Below are 27,304 nucleotides of genomic sequence, written 5' to 3'. Positions count from 1 at the left end.
TCACAGTTGGTACAATCACTTTCTCATATAGAACTCTCTTTACATTCATGCCCAATCCTCTATTTTTTACTACTCCCTTAACTGCCCCCAACACTTTGCAACCTTCATTCACTCTCTGACGTACATCTGCTTCCACTCCACCATTTGCTGCAATAACAGACCCCAAGTACTTAAACTGATCCACCTCCTCAAGTAACTCTCCATTCAACATGACATTCAACCTTGCACCACCTTCCCTTCTTGTACATCTCATAACCTTACTCTTACCCACATTAACTCTCAACTTCCTTCTCTCACACACCCTTCCAAATTCTGTCACTAGTCGGTCAAGCTTCTCTTCTCTGTCTGCTACCAGTACAGTATCATCCGCAAACAACAACTGATTTACCTCCCATTCATGATCATTCTCGCCTACCAGTTTTAATCCTCGTCCAAGCACTCTAGCATTCACCTCTCTCACCACTCCATCAACATACAAGTTAAACAACCACGGCGACATCACACATCCCTGTCTCAGCCCCACTCTCACCGGAAACCAATCGCTCACCTCATTTCCTATTCTAACACATGCTTTACTACCTGTGTAGAAACTTTTCACTGCTTGCAACAACCTTCCACCAACTCCATATAACCTCATCACATTCCACATTGCTTCCCTATCAACTCTATCATATGCTTTCTCCAGATCCATAAACGCAACATACACCTCCTTACCTTTTGCTAAATATTTCTCGCATATCTGCCTAACTGTAAAAATCTGATTCATACAACCCCTACCTCTTCTAAAACCACCCTGTACTTCCAAGATTGCATTCTCTGTTTTATCCTTAATCCTATTAATCAGTATTCTACCATACACTTTTCCAACTACACTCAACAAACTAATACCTCTTGAATTACAACACTCATGCACATCTCCCTTACCCTTATATAGTGGTACAATACATGCACAGACCCAATCTACTGGTACCATTGACAACACAAAACACACATTAAACAATCTCACCAACCATTCAAGTACAGTCACACCCCCTTCCTTCAACATCTCAGCTTTCACACCATCCATACCCGATGCTTTTCCTACTCTCGTTTCATCTAGTGCTCTCCTCACTTCCTCTATTGTAATCTCTCTCTCATTCTCATCTCCCATCACTGGCACCTCAACACCTGGAACCGCAATTATATCTGCCTCCCTATCATCCTCAACATTCAGCAAACTTTCAAAATATTCCGCCCACCTTTTCCTTGCCTCCTCTCCTTTTAACAACCTTCCATTTCCATCTTTCACTGTCTCTTCAATTCTTGCGCCGGCCTTCCTTACTCTCTTCACTTCTTTCCAAAACTACTTCTTATTCTCTTCATATGACTGACCCAGTCCCTGACCCCACCTCAGGTCAGCTGCCCTCTTTGCCTCACGTACCTTGCGCTTTACTTCCACCTTTTGCTCTCTATATTTTTCATACTTCTCTATACTATTACTCTGCAGCCATTCTTCAAAAGCCCTCTTTTTCTCTTCCACTTTTACCTTCACTCCTTCATTCCACCATTCACTGCCCTTCTTCATGCTGCCTCCAACAACCTTCTTGCCACATACATCACTTGCAATCCCAACAAAATTTTCTTTTGCTAACTTCCACTCCTCCTCTAAATTACCAGTTTCTCTTACTCTCACCTCGTCATATGCCATTTTCAACCTTTCCTGATATTTACTTTTTACCCCCGGTTTTATTAGCTCTTCAACCCTCACTAGCTCCCTTTTACATCCACCTACTCTATTCCCCCACTCTTTTGCTACAACTAATTTTCCTTCCACCAAAAAATGATCAGACATACCGTTAGCCATACCCCTAAACACGTGCACGTCTTTCAATCTTTGGGGGTAAAAGGTTTAAATGATATATTATTTTATTACAGTACTTCTTTATCTTTATTTTCAGTAGGATTTGTATTTGTATCTCTGAATATTTGTAAGTTGTAAGTTGTTATGCATCTTGGACAATTTTATAATATAGATGATAATGTTCTCTTTCAACTTTTGTCTCCAGATATCCTGAGCTACAGCGACACTACGTCCAACGTTTACAGTGCCATATGTGCCGTCGTCATCCTGCACATCCTCTTGGCTTTATTCATCATCAAAGCTTTCAGGGAAACTCCTGCCAAGGGAGCCAAGCAGGATTAAGGTGAGTGTTGGATGCAAATCAGAAATGGAGGAATGATGTCTCTTGGCTGGAGTTAGGTGAAATTTTTAGCACATATTGTATGTTCTTTGAGAGGCTGATTTATAGACTAGTATTTTGAGGGGTGTGCCAAGAAAATTCGATATGATATTTACTTAGCTTTGAAACTTTTCAAGTTTTTAATGCTCCTAGCAATTGTTTGGTTTAGAAACTTTACAATTTTTAATGCTCGTAGCAATTGTATGGATCATCCTCTTTAATTTATTTGGATATAAAATTAATTTAATTTACATTGCATAGACCACCGATCTTGTCAAGATCACATAGTATTTATACAAAGATGGGACGATATGATTGTCTGAAGGATGGATGGGTCATCCAGATTATAGGAGAAGAAAGCAGGAACGATGATATTTATGAGACCCACATTTCTGTATTTGATCACAACAGTCTTATATCACCATTATGATTTCTTCTTTTCTTGTACGGCTGATTTTTTCATTGTTAATCGTCACGTTTATGAAACATTAAGCTCCTTCACTTAAATTAGTCCTTGTGATGTTTGATACTGTTCTTGTAGATTTTCCCCATTGGATGTCAGATACCATTAAATAAATGTTTAGATAAACACACATAACCTGTTCAGTTTTCTCCATAAATTATGTCTTTGTAATATGGTCTTCTCTCTGTATTCCAACCATTAATCATTCTGTTACCATAACTCTCTTAAGTTCTCCATTTTCCTTGTTGGTACCCAGGTCTCATCTGTAACAAAATTAAAATGTTTGCTTTGTATGCAGTACTTGATTTACCTGTAGCAGAAGGCTCATTCCAGTATCTAATTTTTTCTTACTCCCCTCTTAATGCTTCTTTGTTCTTGGTTTTCAATCAGTGTTGATCCTCACCTTTTCCTACTCTCCCATTTAAGAAAAAATTTGTTTGGTATAATCGCATCCGAGAGTACCGATATGGTGATGAAGTGGTAGATAGACTGGCAAAGCAAGCTTTATTTTTTTACTTTCACCTATAACCCTTTTACCCCCAGGCTCTTTGGAAATTTCTAACCCTTAACCCCCAGGGGTTATTTTTTTTCAAGCACATTTTGTAGTATATATTTTTTAAATTGCTCTAACAGCCTTAATTTTTGTCAAAGAGAGGTCAGGTTGGTCTCATTCTCTTGGAAAATGCCAGAATTTTCTCAAAAAATTATTGAAAATATGAAAAAAAAAATTTGTTATAGCATTTTTTTTGCAAGGACGTACTGGTACTTCCATGGGGGTAAAGGGATGAGTTTTGTGAAACGTACCAGTACGTCCTTTGGGGGTACAAGGGTTAACCTTTCGTTACTAAGTTGTTTTGAAACCATATCCTGTTGATAATAATTTTTCTCTACTTTTCCCATTTTTTTTACCCATAATTCCTTAAGTTTGCTGCATTAAAGGATGATTAAGACTATGTATTTGAAAATAGCTTTAAAGTTTGTGATAGTTTCATGGCTTTTATTAATATTTTCAGGTCCTGTGTGCAGTCACATATCACAGCACTGCAATCATTTTCTAGGTTTAAGGCACAAATAAAGTAACATTATGGAGGTTCCACTGGAGATGGAGAAAACAGTTCTGACTTCTGAGCAGATTTTGGTAAGTGTAATAATTAGTTTTCCTAAGTGTGTTGTGATTTATTATCTGATTTAATATCGGTTCCAATTTGTTCCTGTTTAGATTTCATATCATAAGGTTTTTCTTGATTTAAGGCAATGTATATAAATTATAGTTAGCATTTTCTAAATAGTTTGTAATAGAATGGAAGGTGTAGTAAAGATTACCGAGGTAAGATTGTCACGACTGAGATGGTGTGGGCACATGTTGAGGATGAATGGTGGGGAAGGAGTAAGGAGAGGTTGGGAGGAACCTGTAAGGAGGAGACGATTAAGAGGGAGGCAGAGAATTAGATGGAGAGGTAAGGAGAAGGATGATATGGAGAGAAGAGGTTTGGTGGGAGAGGATATGCATTTGATAGAAGGCATTAGAGAAGGAACACCAGGCCACCTACACCTTAATGTTGGGATAACGGTGGGGAAGATGAGGTAATGGAGAAATTGAACACTCGCGTATCAACCCCCTACAGTAAAGTAGTTACTTTGCTCTAATAATGAATGACTGAAATGTTGCCTTTTCAAAGATGTCATTTAATTTGAGAGATAATGGATCAGATTAAATATAAAATTATTGTATCATTGACATCTGATTCAACATAGTAATTATCCTTCATATAAAGAGTAAACTAGACCTAGATCTATTCTGAGTTCTTGAAAATAATAATCTCTTTATTTTACATACATACATACATATACCATGGCACTTGCACCAATTTTGGGGGGTAGCTGACATCAACAAAGAAACAAAAACAAAAAGGGGACCTCTACTCTCTACGTTCCTCCCAGCCTAACAAGGGACTCAACCGAGTTCAGCTGGTACTGCTAGGGTGTCACAGCCCACCCTCCCACATTATCCACCACAGATGAAGCTTCATAATGCTGAATCCCCTACTGCTGCTACCTCCGCGGTCATCTAAGGCATCGTAGGCAGTATAGAAAATCTAAAGTGTAAGATCATAGGGATTATGCCTCTGCAAACCTTACAGAAAATTGAATTCATTAGAGGTTGTAAATTGTGAATTTCAAATGTCTTATTTGTTATTGAGTGGCTACATACTACAATATTCTATTATAGTACTGAAGGTAATTAGGTTTCATAAGAATAAAATGTAATAAGTTTACATTTATGAAAGAAAGCTGCTCTATGCTACACACGTATACATCTGTAACAGCTTACATTTAGTCCCTAGTTACACCTTTTAAAAAGGCATTTTTTTTTTTTTTTTTACTTTCCAAAACTAATATATCATGGAAAATACAAGCATAAAATTATACTGTACCATCTCTCTCTTGTTAATGACAACCCAGAGGTGACGTGTGGTATACAATTCAGAGGGCACAAAGTTAAAGTTGCCATCACTGGATAGACTCGTCTTCATGCACTCCAGGATTATTCAGGCCAAATATATAACATTTTCAAACAGACATTTTGTGTAGGTATCAACTGGGAGTAGACTCCCCCTTGGAACCAGGGGATTACTGTACAGTACTTTACTCCCAACACTCATAACTCAATACAGTAGTTGTCAAGGTATTTAGGTCTGCTTCTGTTTCGGACAGATGAGCTCGGGTGCATCTAAGATCAGAACAATCAGACTGCAGAGATTGCCATGCAAAGCGACTCGTGAATGGTAATTTTATGTCTCCAGACATGTGATTCACATTAAATACTCGAACTACACAGTCTTCCAATCTGTTTACGAAGGAACACATTTGACATTGCTGATGGTCACGATCGGGTGCGTTGCGGCTGGCAAAGTCCGAGGGAATGTTTACTGAACCTTTCAGATGGCAAGGAGAAGCCTGGAAATGGCTAATGGTGGACAGAAAAGTAGAAACTCCTAGACCAGCTTAGAACTCTCTTCTGTATTGCTTTTTATATGCCTGAATGCAAGGTTTACTTTCTGTAAGTATGTAGGCTTTATGAGCAGACTGGATAATGAATGGTGCAAAAGGTTTCACTGCGGCAGCGATAGAGAGGCCTTCTATCTCGCATGGCAGCCATGTTACTTGTTTGCCTCTGAGCTTGGCGCTGAAAGACCCTGCCAGACTTTCAGATCCGTTACGGGTAACATACAGTGTGGCACCTATTCCATTCTGCTTGACAGACCCATCAGTTACGATCCACAGCTGATCTTCTGGACGGGGTAGAATGATGGTATGGTTGGAGGATAATGCTCTCTGTGCTGACCGGAACGTGTCGTTTAAACTTTCCGTCCAGTTATTTTGTCGACTCAGGCGACAAGCCACAGCATCATCCAGAGCAGAAAGAAGCTTTGAACATCCCTGCACTACAAATGCCAAGAACTTGTATGCGCTGATGAAGGAGAGTAAGCCAGACACTTTTTTAGGAGGAAAACATGTTGCTAAAGTTGAAATATGATGTGGACTGGTAGAGAGTGAACCCTGGTGTCACACCCAACCAAGAATACAGACTGTTGATGGACCAATGACAGCTTTTTTGGCAGATAATTTTAGATTGTTGGTTTGCAAAGCCACTAACAAACATTCCCAGCTGAATGACAGGTCCTCCAGTGTGTTCCCACCACAGTAAAGGTCATCAGCAAGCTTTGCAACTACACCTTCTTCTAATAAATCTCCTAAAAAGTGGGTTAGTTCTTCAAGGGCTGTTTCTGAGACTGTCATGCCCATGGCAGATCTAACATAGACTTGAACACCTCTGAAGGGTGTAGCTACACCACAGTATTTCATCTATTCCTCAGCAAGTGGAATTTGGTAAAATGCATTACTAAAGTCAGTTGAAATGGTGTACTTCCAGTGTCTTATAAGACGTATAGTGGAATCCTCGTCAGACATGAGGGAGGGCTGTAGTTTACTAAATCGTCCAACATCAGGAGAGGCGGTGACTAATCGAAAACTACCTCTGGGTTTCTTTATAAAGAATGACATTTAGATATTTGGCATTGACACCAACATCTTCTGGATGAGCAAAAACACTCACGTTTTCGAGTTCATTGAATATCCGTCGCAATTCTACCAGATTGTTTCTTGAATAGAGGGGAAGACGGGCCTTACGCTGTAGAGGTTTTACCGAGCCCATATTGACCACAGATTTAAAGGGTCCTGAGGCACCGTTGTATCCAGTTATTAAAGGATAAAAAATGTCGTCATATTTGGTGAGTAACTCCCTAAACTTGCCTGTGTATGTTGGAGGGAAGGAGTTATCTGGGTCCACTGGAACAGCAACAGTATTCAAAGTGTTGCCTTTAGAACTGGGATTTGCTTTAGTGAGTTCAAGTGGGACATCGCCCATGCTTGAAACTGTCTCTGAAACATAAACTGAACTGTTTAAATAATTTTCTCTTTTTGAGGAATGGTTTTGAATGTGAAACAGCAGACCTTTGCATATGGGATTCGTTGCGAGAGGCCGAAGAACGTATGATTTGAGTGTAGTCAGTGATGTTAATTTCATCCAATACTGAAGACGGCCTTTGATATTTCAGGTTTTATGGAGGCCAAAGTCTGTGAGTGAATTCTGTGCCATAATGTTGCTTAATAAATTGTCATCCATAAATGCAATAAGTCCTTGGTAAAGGTCCTCCAGGCGCTTCTCTGGTTTGAGTTAAATTTTGGAATAATCTAGGAAGGAGATTGAAATCCAAAATGAAGCCTTATAACTCGCCATATATTGTTCATGGAAGTTGAGTCTCACAATTGTGTTGCACAATATAATTGGACAGTAGTTTGCAATTTGCCCGAACATCAACTCAAGTGCATTTACTTTTTGTTGAGCCGTGAAGTGACGTTGACATATCGTATCATCATCATCATCAATAAAACCACGTAGAGGAGAGACCCTTGTCTTTTTGAGCCACTGAGTGCCATTAATTAAAAATGGGGTGAAGTTAGGGTCCAATGATAGTGTATATTGTAAATTCTGTTTCCAATTTTCAAAAGAATTCACTGTTTCAGACTTCCCTAGGCACTATTGTTGTGGTGCCCTGTGTGTACTGGCCATAGGTCTGTAGGTGCAAATTAAATAGTATTAAATCCCAAAATTGCAGAATGCATTCATAGGGCAAAATAAATGCCAGAAAAGGCTTATCACATTTAGTGAAGGTCCAGCATGTATGTAGAAACCAGTTCATTATTCGGCAACCTCCACTTCTTCTTCTTCTTCTTCTTCTTCTTCTTCTTCTTCATCTTCTTCTTCCTCTTCTTCTTCCTCTTCTTCTTCTTCTCCTCCTCCTCCTCCTCCTCCTCCTCCTCCTCCTCCTCCTCCTCCTCCTCCTCCTCAAGTAGACGAGAGAGTGAATTCGCTGTCACCACGCCAGTAAGTAGGTAAGGCCTGGATTCAATAGACAATACACAATACTCGCAGGTGAAATAATGAGCCTTTATTTACGGCTAAGTTGCTTGGATTGACATGGATTTTATAAATAGTCAGTATTTTATTATGGTTTCAAGGTTTTTTAAGCATACAAATTTACTGTTTACTGTTGCTGAGATTGATGTAGATAAACTGTGCTGTGTATTTTGCAAATCATCGGTATTTCATTAAATATTGTAAATTACATTCAAATGTCCATATTGTCTTAATTTTGGATTTCTATGAAGGCGTTTCCCCTAAAGAGCCAGATGGGAAAAGGAGTTAAATGTGAAATGCATTTTGAATTTGTAATACTGGTCTGATTCTTTATCTATGCCTTTGGTGTGCAAAATCATTAGAGAAATTTAATTTTGGAAAGAGGAAGTAAAGGCTACATTACTGTCAAAGACCTCTACATTTTTGGAAAAAACTCTCCATCCCTTTGATTATTTATTAGATAGCCTGTCTGGTACATTGAATTACCATTACCAACCGATACTTTTAGTGAACTCATTCCTATTTCCATGATTATCTAGACCTGCTTAGAGGTCTAAATCCTGCTACTTTATATTATTATTTAGACTACAATGTCCTCATTATTTATCACCATATGTTTTAACCCTTTTACCCCCAAAGGACGTACTGGTAAGTTTCACAAAAGCCATCCCTTCACCCCCATGGACGTACCGGTACGTCCTCGCAAAAACATGCTATAAAATTTTTTTGTTCATATTTTTCATAATTTTTTTGAAAAAATTCAGGCATTTTCCAAGAGAATGAGACCAACCTGACCTCTCTATGACAAAAATTAAGGCTGTTAAAGCAATTTAAAAAAAATATAATGCAAAATGTACTGGGAAAAACATACCCCCTGGGGGTTAAGGGTTGGAAATTTCCAAATAGCCTGGGGGTAAAAGGGTTAATAAAATGCCATTTTGTGGAATTGCATTTTTAAGGATCAACTTTATTGATTTTCTTTTTAAATTCTATTTTAGGATTTAGGCGACGACAGTTTGGGCTTGAAGGTTGTTTTGAATACCAAGCATAGTACCTTGATGGGGGTCATCAGCTGTGTCCTTCCAGCTAATCACCGCTTAACAATAGGAAAGGTTTGTTTATTGCTGCTGGTTATTTGTACGATTAATAAAATTATTTGAAGGCTATGATTATACTTTTCACAAACCCTTTAGAGTTTTATTGACTTAATCATGGTGTCATTGTTTTTAAATTTTAGTGACAAGATCTTTGCTGTGGGGAGAGGTCCAATGTCCTTAACACCTACTGAAAATTATGCTCTTGATTGTTGTCACAGTTTAAATTTATCTCCTGTAATTTGGACCATGCACTAATTTGTTCCTAAACAAATACAAACCCTCTTCCTTTAATTGCAATAGGATTTTAGCGAAGCTTAAACTCGGGCGTTAAAATTTGTGTCGGTAGGTACTGTCGGATGGCTAGGAAGCCCCTTCCCCTCGCCAGCACAGTAAGTATCCACTTTGATTTCAGCCTCAGAGCAGTATTTACGTGTACTGTGTGCCAAACAAAGCCTGGCCGTCTTTTTAAAAAAAAACATCAAGTGTGTTTACAATGGAGAATCAGTTTGTGAGCTTGGGTGCATTGCATCAGGTTTGAGTATTTGAGTGCAGGACATGGATCCCTGTTCTTTGTGCCCTTTGTGTAGGGGACATGGCTTCGCAGTTATCCCCCTTTGACGAATGTAGGTCGTGGCTGCCTTTTGAAGTTGTCCGAATGAGGCAGGAAGAGGAAGAGGGCTAAGGGGGATTCTTTGGCTTCAGGATCTTTCCCCAAACTGATTAAGTCCTCTGGCTTCTACTCTTCTCTCTTCAGTGCTTGAGCTGTTGCTGGGTCCTTCGGTTTCTTCTTGAGCTGATTCCTGTGGAGAAAAACTGAAAAAAGGATGGCGACTGTTCTGCCCTCGTAGCAAGCTTGAGGTGAGGCAATTTTATCATCTTCCCCTAAAGATGACTTTCCTTTCCATTGTCCTCAAAGTGAGCCCATTGCTGTAGTTGCTGACAACGATTTTTCCAGGGACCTGTATGTAAAGACCTTGTGGCCTGCCTTGGGTATCGATGGCGTTCAATCTGTAGAAATGAAGGTCTTCTCTGATCCTAGGACCCCAGGAATTCTGCTGCTGTTATTTCCTCGTTAGCTGCCCTACTGTTGGAGGAGCACAGATCCTGGCCTACCGAAGGTGAAGATTTTCAATTATCCCCTTCTGTGGGGTTTTTGCTTCCAGCTGAAAAATCCTCTTAAGAACTTTCTGTCAAGGACAAGAAACAACCTAACCCTCATCCTCCTCCCAGCCCTGTTATGCTTATGACCTCATCCTCTGCTGCTGAGCCTTCAGATGCTGCCCGATCTCTGAAGATGTCCATACCAAGTCTTGATAGACTACTTCTTTCTCCCCTTCATGCGAGCGTGATGTGTGACAGTGAGAAACCCATGACACTCAACATTCAAGAGAGACCTGAACGAGACCTACGACAGGATGAGAGACTTACGTGTCTTGTGCACGGGCCTCTTTATACGCTTCACGCTCAATCTCCTCCACACCCACAATCTCCACCTTGCCTACAAATGCTTTCACTCGAGTTACTTCTAGAGACACCAGGACTTTTTGTACAGTCCCCACAAGCAGTTCCACTCATCATTTCAGCATGCATAGTCTCTCCACATGCTAGGTGCCCACACATTTATACTAAACACGCTCATTCTTTAAAGTGCCAAATCATGCGCTAGATCTTAGAGTGCTGGTAGTCATGCAACTGTTGCACCCAGGAACCTCCTTCAGTTAGGACTTTACAATCACACTTCATGCGATAGTACTCAGTCCCAAGAGATACAAGGACCCAACCCCTTCAGAATGGATATCCAGGTACTCATCTCTTCAAGTGATCGAGAGGTTCGAGTATCCAGATGGCATTTTCTCTTCCCTTCCCATCACTTAAGGTCTTCAGTTGGTAGTTTCCTGCACCCAGATGTTCCAGCTAGAAGACTGCCTTCACCTCAGTATTCTACCTCTGTGAGAGAGGAGGACAGACCTTGCCTTTTACTTAAAGGGTCAAGGAGAAGATTGTCCCCTCTTCATGTAGAGGCTTCATCGAACCATCACAGAGACTCCTTGTCTTCGACTTATAGGCTGCCCAAGATCTCGCCTGTCCACAATTCCTCCTCGAGTTCTCTGGTGTGTCCTTCACTGGCACAGTTCTCTTTCCTGTCTCCTAAAACACACAAGAGGAATCAAAACCACCCCCTGTTGTTGCTGTTTCATTATTTTTACCAACTAGGTTTGGTCTTGGGCCCCGAAAGGAGACATATGAAAGCAGAAGAGCTACCATCAGGTCACCACAAATGAGGTGGTGTTCAGAGACATTATTGGCCATTTCGGCACCTGACAGGACCAGCACCGGCAGAAATAGAAAATCCTGAGATGAAATCATTGTTTGCCAAAGTGTTGCCTCTCATTCAAGAGTTCAATGACCTTGGGTAGGCATCTAGAGCACCTGTCAGGGGCGGGATGACTTCCGTTGATCGTTGCTTTGATGCTCTTCAAGGTTCGAGACCCGCCCTTGACTTTTCCTGATCAGTGCTTGGTCAAGGGGCTTTGGATAGTATAGATTTCAAGATCTTTGGTCTGAGGAAGACTCTGTTAGAGTTGCTTGAGCAAGGTCTCGCTTCCCATCAAAGGAAATTCTACTTTCCACTGGGTAACAGTAGAAAATATCTGGGTGGATCTGAAAACAATATGTATAGGGGAAACTGAGGAACTAGTGGGAAGGACCAGTGGATGTGTTCTGTTGAAAGGAAAAGAAAGGGGGGTGGAACAAGAGGTGCAAGAGTCAGTTCAAAGAAATTCAAAGGCAATTAAGGACTGGAAAGGAAGGCATGCACAGTTCACAGAGAAAAGGAAAAAGATTCAGAGTAGGTATAGATATTGGAAGAGCTGTAGAGCAACTGTATGAAAGGCTAGGAACAAGGGAAGGAGAAAGGGATATGTAAGATTTCAAATTTGAGGAAAAGGTAAAGACAGAATTTGGGGTAACTGTGAGTTATCAAGGATAGAGATGGAATTATATTACATAGTGGTGAAAATCATTAAGAGATGGAGAGAATATTTTGAACTTTTGAGTACTGAAAATGAGAGAGAGGAACTCTGAGAAGCACAAAGGATGGAGGGACCAGTGATGGAAATACTGAATATAGAAGTGAAGCGGCCATTGGGTAAAGTGAAAAAATGTAAAGCCCAACGTTTATCCTTTGTAAATTGAAATGGTCAAGATACTTGCTACAGAAGGGGAAGAATGGATGCTGGATTTATTAAGAGCAACATGAGAAGAGAAAATGATACCTAAAGACTGGGGAAGTCTACAGTAATGATATATACTGGCCTATTCTTTACATAATCTCCTCTGTCCTCATACACCTTGACAACACTCCAAACAATTCTTCCTACTGCACTGTAATTGTTCAGTGGCCACTTTCCACTTTGTAAAGGTAGAAGAGACTCTTTAGCTATGGTAAGCAGCTCTTTTAGGAGAAGGACACTCCAAAATCAAAACATTGTTCTTTAATCTTGGTTAGTGCCATAGCCTCTGTACCATGGTCTTCCACTGTCTTGGGTAAGAGTTCTCTTGCTTGAGGGTATACTTGGGCACACGATTCTATCTTATATCTTATTTCTCTTCCTCTTATTTTGTTAAAGTTTTTATAGTTTATAAAGTGATATTTATTTTGATATTGTTGCTCTTCTTAAAATATTTTATTTTTCCTTGTTCCCTTTCCTCACTGAGCTCACTCAGCCTTGAGCCAGGTCTTTAGATTGAAGGGCTTAGACCTTTGCTCTCTGTGGGAGCTTTATATGATCATGGGGAGGTTTTGAGAAGTTTTTTCCTCCTAGGGAACTCAAACTGCCTATGTGGGATGTTACCCGAGTTCTCAGGTCTCTCAAGGGGCCCTCGTACGAATCTTAGACGTATGCGTCAGAAAAGGTCTGACATTTAAGACACTTTCTCTTTTCCCCAGTTTCAGTGAAATGAGAAAGTGAGCATCATAACATATTTTATGCTATCAGTCATACTGTGGGATGGAAGGGAACTCGGAAACCTGTCGTTCTCGACCCAGGTTATAGAGTCCTCCATCTCTTCCCTTAAGGATGTGACCAATGATCCAGATGATTTCCTTTGTCCTTTGAGGGTTCTACCTGAAGCGGACTAAGCCCTTCAGACCGTAGTACCAAAATCTTTTCCTGAGCAGAGGAAGATTCAAGACAATCTCTAAGAACACACATTTCCTTCTGGCTTCGAGAAACCATCAGACGAGCTTATCCTCTGTTGGAAGACGATACAAAAGAACCTGTTCAAGCTCATGGTCACAAAGTCAGAGCTAGCTTTCAGAATAACCTGTCAAGGATGCAATTTGAGTCTAGAAATGACAGACAATTTTCATAGTCCACTATCTGCTGGAGTATACCCACAACCTACATCTTTCACAGAACAAGAAACATCTTGTCTAAGGTAGCGGTTGCAACCTAAATCTATGAAGACGTATAAGAATGTCTGATCCTTTTTCGTCTTTTCTATCCTCTCCCTTTGGGTGCAGCAGTCATGACATTATTCACTGGATTGGACATTGATGCAAGTAAGTTACCTTACTGATCTACTTTTCTATTCATGTAAAGATAGAATTATCTACCACATCCTCTTTTTGAGGGGAAGAATGAATATGATTTATACAAGTCATTTCTTTGAATTGATCTTACTGTACATTTCAGACATCATAACCTCTCTAGGATATAGGTTCCTCTGTGACTGTGTCTCTTTTGACAGAAACCAAGTCTTTACCCGAGAAACTTTTATCAGGTTGTTAGGGGATAGATATTCAACCATCTCTTTTCTCCACCTTGGACCTTAAAGAAAAAACAAATATGCTCTCATTTGTCAAAGAAATATACAGTAGCTATGCTCCGAGCCTCCATAACATCCCTTTGAACAATTTATGGGAAAGGACCTCATTTATGGTATATATACTGATGGCTCAAAATCTCTAATGGGTACTGGCATTGCTGTAGTGTCCTCAGACAAAATTAGTCGGCTCTCATTACCCAGTGAAGCATCAATCTTTACTTCAGAACTATCAGCAACTACATAAGCAACGAAGATTATTAAAACAATTGAAGGTGGGGTGAAACATGAGTTTATGATTTGTACCAATTCAAGAAGTGCCGTAGAAGCCTTAAGGAGCTATGATAGTAAAAATCAATTGGTATTGGAAATTAAAGAGCTCCTTGACAGGATCTGTTCCCGTGGGGTAAATATAGAAATATGTTGGATTCCTGCCCCATGTTGGGGTTTTGGGCAATGAAAAAGTGGATGCTGCAGCTAAATCTTCAAACAGTTTACCTAGCCAAGCTTTTACATTACCTGTGAAAGCTTATATAACCCACTTGGAGCATTTCATAGCTACAAAATGACAAGATCAGTGGAATAATGAGTCTGATATTAATAAGTTAAAAGAAATAAAGCCAGTTGTTTATGGGAATCGTATTGTCATTGTAAAGAGAAAGGAAGACGAGTAATTTTAGCTAGATTGCGTATAGATCACACGAAACGTGCACGTAAGTATTTGATGTCCATAACTCGTGAAGCAGTTCCCAGGTGCAATGAGTGTGACTGTATTTTGACCATGAAACATATTTTTAGCCATTGTAAAGTTTTTGAAAAAGAAAAACTTATGTTTTGGTGAGAAAATTTTTACTTTGACCTTTTATCACACGGAGAAAATTTGTTTAAAAGATTTTACCTTTATTAAGTAACACTGGTTTTATAGAAACGATTTGAATATATATTTATCATAGATTTTTACTTCATATATTTTTTATCCCTAATTTTTACTATAATTTTATTTTATTTTATTTTTTAGCTTTATATTAGATATTTTTTATTCCTAAATTTAATCGGTCCAGCTCTGTAAAAGTCGAGCTTGACTCATTGGTCTGGTAAATCTCCTCCTTTCAGTAATAAAAATAAATAATAGGGAGTGGGTAGGAGCCCAACACTTCCGCACCTCTACAGGTCTGAGTGTTCTGACACCCCTAGATTTTAAACTAGCCAGATTGTTTATAGGACCTTCCTCTCTCCGAAGGATAAGTCTCCTAATAAAGGATGAGAGCTTTTGCTTGTTTAAGAACAAATAACAGATTTCCTTGTGCTTGTTTAAGAACAAATCGCAGATTTCTTTGTGCTTGTTTAAGAACAAATCGCAGATTTCTTTGTGCTTGTTTAAGAACAAATAGCAGATTTCCTTGTGCTTGTTTAAGAACAAATCGCAGATTTCTTTGTGCTTGTTTAAGAACAAATCGCAGATTTCTTTGTGCTTGTTTAAGAACAAATAGCAGATTTCCTTGTGCTTGTTTAAGAACAAATCGCAGATTTCTTTGTGCTTGTTTAAGAACAAATCGCAGATTTCCTTGTGCTTGTTTAAGAACAAATCACAGATTTTAAAGTAATTTGTATTTTTCCTAACTGTTCAAACCTGATTCGTTTAATTACTTCTCGTACCTCAACCACCCTGCAAGTCTTAATTGAAGGTCTAGTTGGCCACTTGGTGTGCTGGCGATGGGTCAGGGTTTCCCCACCACCCACTCGTAACTACCAAGACCTCGTTATGAATTTTAACAGCAGAGTTCCAGCTTAGCGGAAATCATACAGTAATATTAAAGGAATCGATTTTGAGAAATACTTAGAAATTAATTTTAGCTTAATGTCTGCCAAGAAATTGTATAACCCAAATAAAGTATTTTTAAAAGCTCATATTTATATTATTTCTTTAGTTATGGTTTAGAAAATGTCATATTTATGATGAAATTTTATTCTTGATTCTACAATGTGTTGTTTACCCTTTTTTTCGCCAAATCTTTTCAGATTTCCGACCCTAAGACTGGAAAGAAATTGATGGGCATGAGGCATTATAATTTTTCTGAGATTACTACCGTTGTTGTTTTTGGCGTCGACAAGAAATTCCGGGAAGCACTCTTGAAGGTATGAGTGTGTTATGGTTAATGATATATTTCATATTTCATAATGGATCTTTTATTTCTAACTTCATGTGTTGCAAGTTATAATAGAATATAGTTAGACGTTTTAATTCTTATTATTACCAGCCAGGCTACAACCTAAGTTGTAAAGCATGATGCTAAATACCCTAGGGCTCCAACAGGGAAAGCAACCCAGTGCAGAGAAGGAATTGAGATGTAACAAACTATATATGAGAAACTTATGTATTTAGATCATTAAAGTAGTTAGGTTATATATGAATTATGAAATAAGACTTGTCCAACATGAGAAAATTTGCAGCAAGTTCGGACTTCGGAAGTTTCACAGATTCAACCATCAAATTAGGAAGATCAATCCATAATTTGGTTACAGCTGGAATAAAATATAAAAAATACTGTATAGTATTGAACCTTATGATGTAGAAGGCAATACTGTTAGAATTAACTGTATACAGATTGGTACAGTCTGGGAAGATATGAGGGCAAAGGATGGTCAGAATTTAAAAAAATCTTATGCAACATTCAGAGAAATAGCTGAACAACTGTGGAATATTGATGAAGATGAGAGTCAACAGTTGAAGACTGGCAAGGAGAAAAATATTGAAAATATAGAAGACATAGAATTAAAACATTTCCTCGGATTAGGTTGATCAGTGAAAATCTTATAAGTAAGCCAATTTGTCAATTTTTTCTGCAATTGAAGAATGTAGAGAGGATCTGTTTCTCCTAAGTAAATTTGAAATTAGTATCGCAACTAAAATTTGAGACGAGTTGTGACCTTGTCAATCAAAAATCTAGATGAGGAGGGCCACTGTAGTTGACATATGTATGATCATACTTTGAGTCTTGTTAGGTGTCAACATCTCCCATGACTTGCACCATGGACAATTTTAGCTTGATCTCTTTTAAGGGATTCAGCAACCACAGGTCTATATTCAAGAGAATGCATTGATGCAAAGATGGTAGCATCATCTGCATATGCAACAGGATTGTATTAAAGGAGTTTATAGTCTGAAAAGTAATAGACCAAGAACACTACCCCAAGGAACATTACAAATTGCAATATAGTCACTATGATGCCCATCAACAACTTTTCTGCAATTAATTAATCATAACCCAAAAATGATGTTAAGAAAACTCGCCAATTCCCATCTGTTTCAATTTGAAAACTAGGCCCTCTTTATTAACACGGTCACAGTCGGCATTAAAGTTAAGGTGAATAATAAAAAAATCTTTACCACTGTCAAGGAATTTCTGTACAGCATTGGAATTTCTAAGAGGGGCATCTCATAATCCAAGGAACATTAGGAAAACTTATATTTGAGCTTTTCAGTCGATCAGTGATAGCTTTTAGTGATTTGGTCCTCGACTAGTGGTTAGACTTTTTGAAACTGTTCTAAAGTTCTCAAATACTGTAGATTACTTAGTTAGTTGAACATTAAAAATGAATAAGTTGTCAGTGCTTGTTTCATTGTAGCATAAAAAGATTGAAATATTTTTTTTCTAACTTTGGAAAATCGTTTTCAGATATTTTCTCTTTTTGTTGTCAGGACATTTACCAGGAAGACAAAAGGGGTAAGCAGCTTTTGATGAAGAAGTTGGTTCCTCCCCATCTCTCTAAGATGACGGAGGGACACGAGATAGATGAAGATGTCCTTCTTGGCCGCGTAGTACACACCCCTGGGGACCAAAATGGACGGCAGAATGGCCAACAGTTGTTGCCGCCTCCCCCTCCCCCACCAAAAGTGCAGCGCCCAGAGAAGTGGGTAATCATTGATTCCACTGGTGATGCCTTCAAGAAAGCAGTATGTATTATTCTATAGTTAATCCATATTACATTATATTATTGGTTTATGATGGAAATCTGTTCCCATCCCGTGGTGTAAGTTGAATTTCGACATAAGCGGAAACATGGCTAAAATACCACTGTATGTAAGCGTTGAAGTCCTCCCCCTAAGCTAATGCAATAGTCATAATCCATGACATAGCAACACACTATGACATGGAAACAACTAGAACTAAAAACTTAGACATAAATATATTGTAGAATTATGCAAAACTGTAAAAGAAAAAACAACAGCCCTTGATTCCTGTGGTGGGGTTGCGCACGGGAAGAGGCATTATAAAGGGTGGAGAACCTTCAAAAGGGGCTTGAGATACTTGGGCAAGCGAGTCTGAAGGACCTGCAGAAGGTGCTGAAGATATTTTTGAAGTTTTTGGAGATCCTGGAACTGGTAAATCAGGAGAACCTTCCGAAGGTGCTGGAGATAATTAGGCACCTTAATAAGAAAGGACAAAGCTGGAAGATGTAAAGGAGCTGATTTAGAGGATAGAGGATACAGGATCTATAGCCAGACTTTTACATTCTTGAAGTAGCTTTCCTGTCTAGCCTGAATATTTACTCGACTCTTCTCCAAGATCTGCTTGTAACATACCAGCAAATCCACGACACCTTGGCTATTGTACCTCTCCTTAGCATCGAACTTCACTAAACATTTCTATGTTGTGGTGGGATGTAGCAACAAGAAACCCCCACACCCTTGATCTCTCTTATCAGACAAATGTCTCCTTTTGAAACTCCATTCAAATAAAGCTTAATCCTTAAAAACTTAATCAATATATAGGAACAACATTCAAGAAAAACTAATAACACTTAAAAGCTGAATAACCAATAACGGCAACAACATTCCATTAAACAAAAACGCTAATAAAACTTAAAATTAACAGCACACCAACACCTCGTTATCCACACTAGACAAATGTCTATAAAACACTCGCTTTAAATATCACACAACCAATTTACCAAAATATATTATGAGAATGTGTGCTTGAATACGAACACCATTGGTCACACAAGCCTGAACAGTCGAATTGGCACTTTCACCACAGTTCCGTGGCCTGACGGTAAATTCAGTACAGTAACTTAATCGGACAAGCAGTCAATTCCATTATCTGGTATGGTTACAAGCCATCGTAATTCTCGTTATCTTTATTTATTTAAGAGCAATCCAAATCCCAGTTTCTTTATTCGGCAGGCGTCATCAACACACATCAATATTGTACCTAGGAGCATTCAAATCAAGTCCTTTATTGTAAGCCCACATTTAGATTCATTTATCCAAAGGAGAAATTACGGCCTGCAAAAAAAAAAAAAAAAAAAGGATAAAAAAAATAAAATAAAATATCACTTCCAAGCTGGTAAAATTAAGAATAATAATCTAGCATTCACAATCACAGAACTGCTTCTTGCTTTAGTCAAATAAAAAAAAAAGGCATTTGCCCAAGACATTCATCACTGCCCTAACCTAGCTATAAAAATATAAACAAACAACCCCAATTATACCAAGTCTTTCTAATAACAAACAATCATTCCTCTCTCTCTCTCTCTCTCTCTCTCTCTCTCTCTCTCTCTCTCTCTCTCTCTCTCTCTCTCTCTCTCTCTCTCTCTCTCTCTGTGCGTGCGCATAAACCTCTGATATGTTCTTAGTTGTATATCTCTTGGACCCTAGGGTCGGTATGACCTCCTCCTCAAGTTGAAGTAGATCCTCAGCAGATAACTCCTCTCCATGAGATGGCAATAGCTCTCTGATATAATTGGCTTCCATTTTCAAATCAAGCTAGTTGGTTAAAAAACCTTTTCAGGAAGAGATAGTAGTCTCCTCTAAGCCATGGAAATTATTCACATACTGAACGGGGGAGGAGTTTTTTCCACATTCCCTTCAAGTTTGTCAGCTTTGCTTCAGCCCAAGCACTAACAATGTTCTTCACAGCTGAAAGAATATTGTAGGACTTTCAAAAGTCTCAAGTGTAGAGTCTTTGTTATCAGTTGCTTCCAAAGCCATAGACAATTGAAATTAGGACCTCATAGGGTTAGTGTCACAGTGACCCAAGAGGTCAGAATTGATTTTTGACCATAACTCTGTCAAATATTTACTTGAAACACATCAAATTCTTCATTACCCAATCCCCACCGAGAGGTGGGCAAGGGGTGTTGTTTATGGTAGATTTCTGTGTGTGTGGGTGTTTGTTTCTTTGTTAGCAACTATATGGAAAACTACTGGACCGATTTACTGGAATTTTTCAGGAGAGGTGCGGTATGATATACACTATAGACCCCATTTAAATTTGGACCTCATAGGTTCAAGGTCACAGTGTCCAGAAAGGTCCGATTCTAAATTTTACTCTAACTCTGTCAAATAATAATCACATTTGAATGAAACCAAGATGAAAGTCTTTAATTTTCTGGTGCCAAAAATATAATCTTCTATATCAAAGTACTGTAAGGAAATGCTTAATTTTTGAAGTGTCTTAGGTTCGAAGTTCAAGGTCGCCAAATTTCAGAGGGCCGTAACTCAAACAAGTATAGATACACACTTGGTTAATGTTATTGACATAAAAAACCACATATGGGTTTAAAAATTATACTATGATCATTGACCTGTAACCTTGAACGGTCAAATTAAACCACCTGATATCAGCAAGTTCAGATTTATACTCATTTACTATCATTGACAGATACTGTAACTCGAGAAAAACCTTTGGAGCAATGGTAGTTTTTTTTTTTTTTGTGAAGGTTCACGTACAGGGGGAGGGGTTTGCCGTGTCAGACACTGCTTGTTTGATTTATTTTATTCAAGATAAATATGCATCCATAACATTGGAATTTAGGAGTTTAGGTAATGTGTTGCAAAAATCTCTAAGTCTTTATCCTGTAATTCGACAATGTCAGTGAAAAAGAATTAAAGTTGGAAAAGCTGACTGGTCACTGTGATTAAACCAGATGGTAACTACAATGAAAACAATAATAGTAAAATTATAAAAATGATGGTTTATATTATAAAATAACCTTATTTTTCAGATCTCTATAATTCATTCTGAAAAGGACATATCTGTAGCGATTGAAGGACAAAATATTGGCCGGTCAGGAACACTAGCGTGGCTATGTATTGCAACATCAAGTATCATTTTTCTCTTTGACCTGGTTAACATAGGACCCTCTGAAGCATTCAAAGCAGGACTTGGGGAGGTTTTCTTGGATGAAAATATCTTGAAAATTTTACATGATTGTAGAAGTGTTGAAGATATGCTGCATCATCAGTTTAAAATCAACCTTAATAATGTCTTTGACACTCAGGTAAGCAAGAATCTAGCACAGAAAATCAAACTTTATTTGTGTAACTTTAACCCTTTTACCCCCAGGCTCTTTGGAAATTTCCAACCCTTAACCCCAAGGGGTTATTTTTTCCCCAGCACATTTTGCAGTATATTTTTTTTTAAATTGCTCTAACAGCCTTAATTTTTGTCATAGAGAGGTCAGGTTGGTTTCATTCTCTTGGAAAATGCCTGAATTTTCTCAAAAAATTATCAAAAATATGAAAAAAAAAAATTTTATAGCATTTTTTTTGCAAGGACGTACCAGTACGTCCATGGGGGTAAAGGGATGAGTTTTGTGAAACGTACCAGTACGTCCTTTGGGGGTAAAAGGGTTAAGAGGTTATTGTTGTATGATTTCTGAGTCTGAACATAAAAATGGCATCCTGAAGTCAATGTGCAACAAAATTATTCTTTTATATATAAGATTCACATTTCTTTAGCATCAATAAGTCTTGGAAATCGGACAAGTCACAATTACTGTAATTCTATTTACAGTGAAATTCACTTTGGTATTTCAAGACATTATTCTTAGATGATAAACATTGTAATTTTTATGGTTGTCTAGCATTGTTTCTAAAGAATATTGATCAGAGAAAGGAAACATTTTAATGTTCTGAAATTTTCCAATATCAAAGATTAAATATATGACTCTGAGCACTTTTTGATGTGGGCCTGCATCCAGTTGGCAGCACTTTCCAATACGAATGTTATGGTTTATTCTTCCCGAGTATGTCACATTGTTTTTCAAGAGAAATTGCTTAATTATTTTGGTAGAGAAATATAAAAAACTATTACATTTTCATCAATAGCTGTCAAAATTTTGACAATTACTTTGGTAGAGAAATATAAAAAACTATTACATTTTCATTAATAGCCGTCAAAATAGTGACAATTACTTTGGTAGAGAAATATAAAAAACTATTGCATTTTCATTAATAGCTGTCAAAATATTACATTATGATTTTTTTTTTTTTTTTTTTTTTTTTTTATCATTTGCAGGCTGCTGAAGTATACCTGTACATGATCAATCACAAGGACTCTGTCCCAGTGTTTGCGTCAGGCTTACCCAGCTTGCTCATCCGTTACTTGAAGCTCTCCAAGCACCACGTTTTCTTTTCTCGTGTTCGGGAAGAGTGTTCGAAGGTATGTGTTTGTGTTTTGTCAGAATGTGTTTATAGATATGTCTGTATTCAATTATGGGATGGTATTTAGTTTAGATGGTTTAATGATTCTCATTATATAATGTCTCATTTTTTTCTTCCTATAAACAACATTTAATGCTTTTGCCTAATTCATTTCTTCAGCTACTGTACTATACGTAAGAAAAATAGTTAAGTTCAGTAGAGAATTATTTTGATAATCTAGCAGTCTCTTAGCACCAAACAAATTTAGAGTAGTAAACAGAACGGTTATTAAAGAGAATAGAGATATAGCTACATTTTCAATATTAAACTTACCCGATAATCATGTAGCTGTCAACTCCGTTGCCCGACAGAATTCTACGGGAGGGATACGCCAGCTATCACTATACTAGAAGGGGGTGTACTCACCAGCGCCACCTGTGGCCAGGTACTACAGTACTTCTTGTTGACACCTCCTCAATTTTTCCTCTGTCGTGCTTCCGGCAAGACGTTCTGGGATACGCTTATAATCTTGGAGTATTGTTCACGGCTTTTGGTGAAGCATTTCTCTCAGATTTCGGCTGTCGCTATACTGGAAAACTTCTATATTAGCTTAGATAGCTTTTATTTAGTTCTGATTAACGGTTAACGATCTTTTTGCTTGATTTGGAATCCCCTTGGCTAACTCTTTGATTCAAGATGTCTGACATTTCACAAGCCCCACCCCATAGACGATGTAGGTCTTGTAATAGGCGTATTCCGAAGGCCTCGGTAGATCCTCACACCGCTTGTTCTGACTGTAGGGAAAGACCCTGTCAGTTGGAAGATCGATGTGAGGAATGCGCCGGACTTTCGGAACTTGAATTTGTCCGATTCCTGAAATATTCAACCAAGTTAGAGAGAGAGAGAGTTAGGAGGAGTTCTTCTCGCTCTTCACTTTTTTCCTCACCTCATGATCCCCTACCTTTTCCTCCCCCTGTAGTGGCTACCCCCGAACCTACTATTTGCCCTCAACCTGATATGTCTGTTGTTTTGCGTGCCATTCAGGCTTTAGGTGACAAAGTGGAATCGGTGGTTAGTGATCATAAGTCTCTTATGGCCGAAGTCAAGGAACTTAAGGTCAAAAGTGCAGTGGGAGGTAATAGTGCCAGTGCTGTGACAAGCGCTAGTGTCAGTGCAGTGCCAAGTGCTAGTGTCAGTGTCAGTGTGGTGCGTGAGGGTACTTCTGTGCGTGCCAGTCGTCCTCCCAGTCCGGGACCTCTTGCAAGCTCCCAAGCCCAGGGGAGAAGCAATGTCGAAGGGCAAAAGGGTTCGGCAGGCCTTGATCGGCGCACAGAAGTATCCTCGGTGGTTGCGGGCGTGTCTTACAGAGACCGTCACTCCCACCCGCAGACGATTGAGCCCGTCTTTTACTCGTCTGCTGAAGAATTGTCAGGGAGAAAACGCTGGACTCAGGTCTCAAGACCTCTCAAACGCAAAGTACAGACCTCGAGAGCTCTAAAACCTGGCTGCAGTCATTGGATTAGCTCTGACTCTCCGCAGTCATCAGGTGACTGCACACCTCCTAAGAGGGGTAAGGTGCTGCCGCAACAGACCTCATCTTCTGTTAAGGCTTTGCCTCAGCAGACCTTAGTGTCTGCCGACCCCAAGTTGACTTTACTGCAGTCCATGCAGTCACAGCTTGCGGTCTTAATGCGTGAGTGTCAGGCTGAGAAGGTTACACCTCCTCCTGCGATCGCTCCGCCTAACCGCAGTCCAGTCTGCCAGGCGTACGATGTTGAGGCTCCTCAGGATACCTTACCGCGTACTGAGTTGCCAGTTTCCAGCGGTGTGCAGCAACCTCCGCCTTCCTTAAGGCAACCTCAGCAATGGAAACAGGAAGCTTATGCCTTGCTTCCTCCGCTTCCACTTGCAGTTCCACCAGTGAGGCAACACTCTCTTGAGGTACAACAACCTCTCCCATCCATGAGTCAGAATCCTCAGCTCTCGCTGCAGCGACCTCAACCCTCCTCAAGGCGAGAACCTCAACACCTTAGCCTTGCGCCTCAGGAACCTCAACTCGCGAGACAAGAACTGCGTTCTGCGCAGCCGCTACCTCAACTCTCGCAGCTCACACCTCAGGAACCTCAACTCGTTCCTCAGGAACCTGCTACTGCGCATCCGCAACCCTTACAGCAAGCGCAACTCTTGAGTCAAGACACTCATGCCAGGAGTCAGCCTCCTCAACCCATGCGCCTACCTTCCGCTACTCTTTTTGACCAGCCTTTGCAGCCTGAACCTCAGGTTTTAACTCATCAACAGAGACTTGAGGATGAAACCACAAGCGTTTTTGCACCCGCTTGTTCAGATTCTGCTGTTCAGCATACCACTGTTCCATTACCTCTCACTTCGCTACACTCTGGTGATGAGGTTTCTGATGAGGAAGCTGCGCACCTGGATCCCTCATCAGACGTGGAAGAATCCAAGTCTTCTCCTCCACCTATTGACTTTCGTAAGGTCCTGGCTCTTTTCAGAGAGGTATACCCGGACCATTTTGTCTCTGCTACCCCCCGCTCTCCGCCATCTGAGTTTTCGCTGGGCATGCAGCCTGTCAAGTCAACATATACTAAGCTCGTCTTTGCAAGGTCCTCTAAGAGAGCTTTAAGAATTTTAGGGGAGTGGTTGCAGTCTAAGCAGCAACTAGGGAAGACTTCCTTTATGTTCCCACCGACTAAGCTCACTTCTAAAGCGGGCGTATGGTATGCCACAGGAGAGGAACCAGGCTTGGGAGTACCTGCCTCTGCCCAGGCTGACTTCTCAAGTTTGGTCGACTCTCCTCGTAGAACAGCAATGAGGCGCTCTAAGGTTTGCTGGACCTTCTCCGATCTAGACCACTTCCTAAAGGGTGTATTTCGTGCCTTTGAGATGTTCAATTTTCTAGACTGGTGCCTGGGGGCCCTTAGCAAGAAGACCTCCCCTGCGGACAAAGACTCGGCCATGCTTTTAATGTCCTGCATGGATAAAGCTATTAGGGATGGATCTGGCGAGCTTGCTTCAATGTTTGTGTCAGGAGTTCTTAAGAAAAGGGAGCAGCTTTGTACCTTCCTTTCTTCCAGCATCACACCTTGTCAAAGGTCTCAACTCCTTTTCGCTCCGCTCTCTAAGTTCTTGTTTCCCGAAGAGCTTGTCAAGGACTTGTCTGCGGCCCTGATTCAAAAGGACACTCATGATCTTGTGGCCTCTTCAGCTCGTAAGACTAAGGTTGCTCCCTCAGTCCCCAGGACTTATCGCACCCCAGTGGCTGATACTCCTGCTACGAGGTTTATTCCGCCCTTTCGTGGTAGAGCCCCCAGCCGAGGAAGCTCCCGTCCAGACTCTTCCAGGAGCAAGTCTAGGAAAGGTTCCAAGACTTCAAAAGGCAAACACTGACTCTCCTCCTCTCCAGACAGCAGTAGGAGCCAGACTCAAGATCTTCTGGCAAGCCTGGGAAAAGAGAGGTGCAGACGCCCAGTCTGTCAGGTGGCTGAGGGAGGGTTACAGGATACCATTCTGCCGCAAACCCCCTCTGACCACTTCTCCCATCAACCTCTCTCCCAACTACAAGGAAAAGGACAAGAGGCTAGCATTGCACCAGGAGGTGTCGCTCCTGTTACAGAAGAAGGCAGTGGTTATAGTCCGGGACCATCAATCCCCGGGCTTCTACAACCGTCTCTTTCTGGTGGCCAAGAAGACAGGAGGTTGGAGACCGGTGCTGGACGTCAGCGCGCTCAATGCTTATGTCACCAAGCAGACGTTCACTATGGAGACGACGAAGTCGGTCCTAGCAGCGGTCAGGCAGGAGGACTGGATGGTCTCGTTGGATCTGAAAGATGCTTACTTTCACGTTCCTATTCATCCAGACTCCCAACCTTTCCTGAGATTCGTTTTTGGAAAGGTTGTGTACCAATTCCAAGCCCTGTGTTTTGGCCTAAGCACAGCTCCTATGGTGTTTACGCATCTGATGAGGAATATTGCAAAATTCCTCCACTTATCGGACATCAGAGCCTCCCTTTATTTAGACGACTGGCTGTTGAGAGCCTCCACGAGTCGTCGCTGTCTGGAGAGTCTCAACTGGACTTTGGACTTGATCAAGGAACTGGGTCTGTTAGTCAACTTAGATAAGTCCCAGCTCATTCCCTCCCAATCCATTGTGTACCTGGGAATGGAGATTCGGAGTCAGGATTTTCGGGCTTTTCCATCGGCCCCAAGGATAAGCCAAGCCCTAGATTGCATCCTGAGCATGCTGAAGAGGAGCAGTTGCTCGGTGAGACAGTGGATGAGTCTCACAGGGACCCTTTCATCGTTAGCCCTGTTCATCGAGCTAGGGAGACTCCACCTCCGCCCTCTCCAATTCCATCTAGCAGCTCATTGGGACAAGGATTTGACGCTCGAAGCAGTCTCTATCCCGGTCACCAAAGAGATGAAGACCACTCTCTTGTGGTGGAAGACCAATCTCCTTCTCAGGGAGGGCCTATCGTTGGCGATTCAGACCCCCAATCTTCATCTCTTCTCGGATGCATCAGACTCGGGCTGGGGCGCGACCTTGAACGGACAGGAGTGCTCGGGAACGTGGAACAAGGAACAGGAAACGCTCCACATCAACTGCAAGGAGCTACTGGCAGTTCATTTGGCCCTATTGAACTTCAAGTCCCTCCTGCTAGGCAAGGTGGTGGAGGTGAACTCCGACAACACCACAGCCTTGGCTTACATCTCCAAGCAGGGAGGGACCCATTCGAGGAGCCTGTATGAGATAGCAAGGGACCTCCTCATTTG

General features: G+C 40.4%; 1 protein-coding gene across 1 annotated transcript in view; it reads left to right on the top strand.

Annotated features, from left to right (window-relative positions):
* The first annotated feature begins 2,045 nt into the window (after positions 1-2,045).
* LOC137622241 (piRNA biogenesis protein EXD1-like) overlaps positions 2,046-27,304 on the top strand; it is a 38,987-nt gene continuing 13,728 nt past the window's right edge. Inside the window, exons 1-7 of the mRNA XM_068352745.1 lie at positions 2,046-2,183; positions 3,696-3,820; positions 9,163-9,276; positions 16,108-16,224; positions 17,789-18,043; positions 21,097-21,372; positions 22,392-22,535. Of these exons, the coding sequence (XP_068208846.1) occupies positions 3,767-3,820; positions 9,163-9,276; positions 16,108-16,224; positions 17,789-18,043; positions 21,097-21,372; positions 22,392-22,535 (960 nt within the window). The 5' untranslated portion in view covers positions 2,046-2,183; positions 3,696-3,766. The remainder of the gene's footprint in view (positions 2,184-3,695; positions 3,821-9,162; positions 9,277-16,107; positions 16,225-17,788; positions 18,044-21,096; positions 21,373-22,391; positions 22,536-27,304) is intronic.

Source organism: Palaemon carinicauda, chromosome 29 (assembly GCF_036898095.1).
Source record: "Palaemon carinicauda isolate YSFRI2023 chromosome 29, ASM3689809v2, whole genome shotgun sequence".
Taxonomy (NCBI): domain Eukaryota; kingdom Metazoa; phylum Arthropoda; class Malacostraca; order Decapoda; family Palaemonidae; genus Palaemon; species Palaemon carinicauda.
The sequence above is the reverse complement of the archived record's forward strand: the minus strand, read 5'-3'. Positions and strand labels throughout refer to the sequence as shown.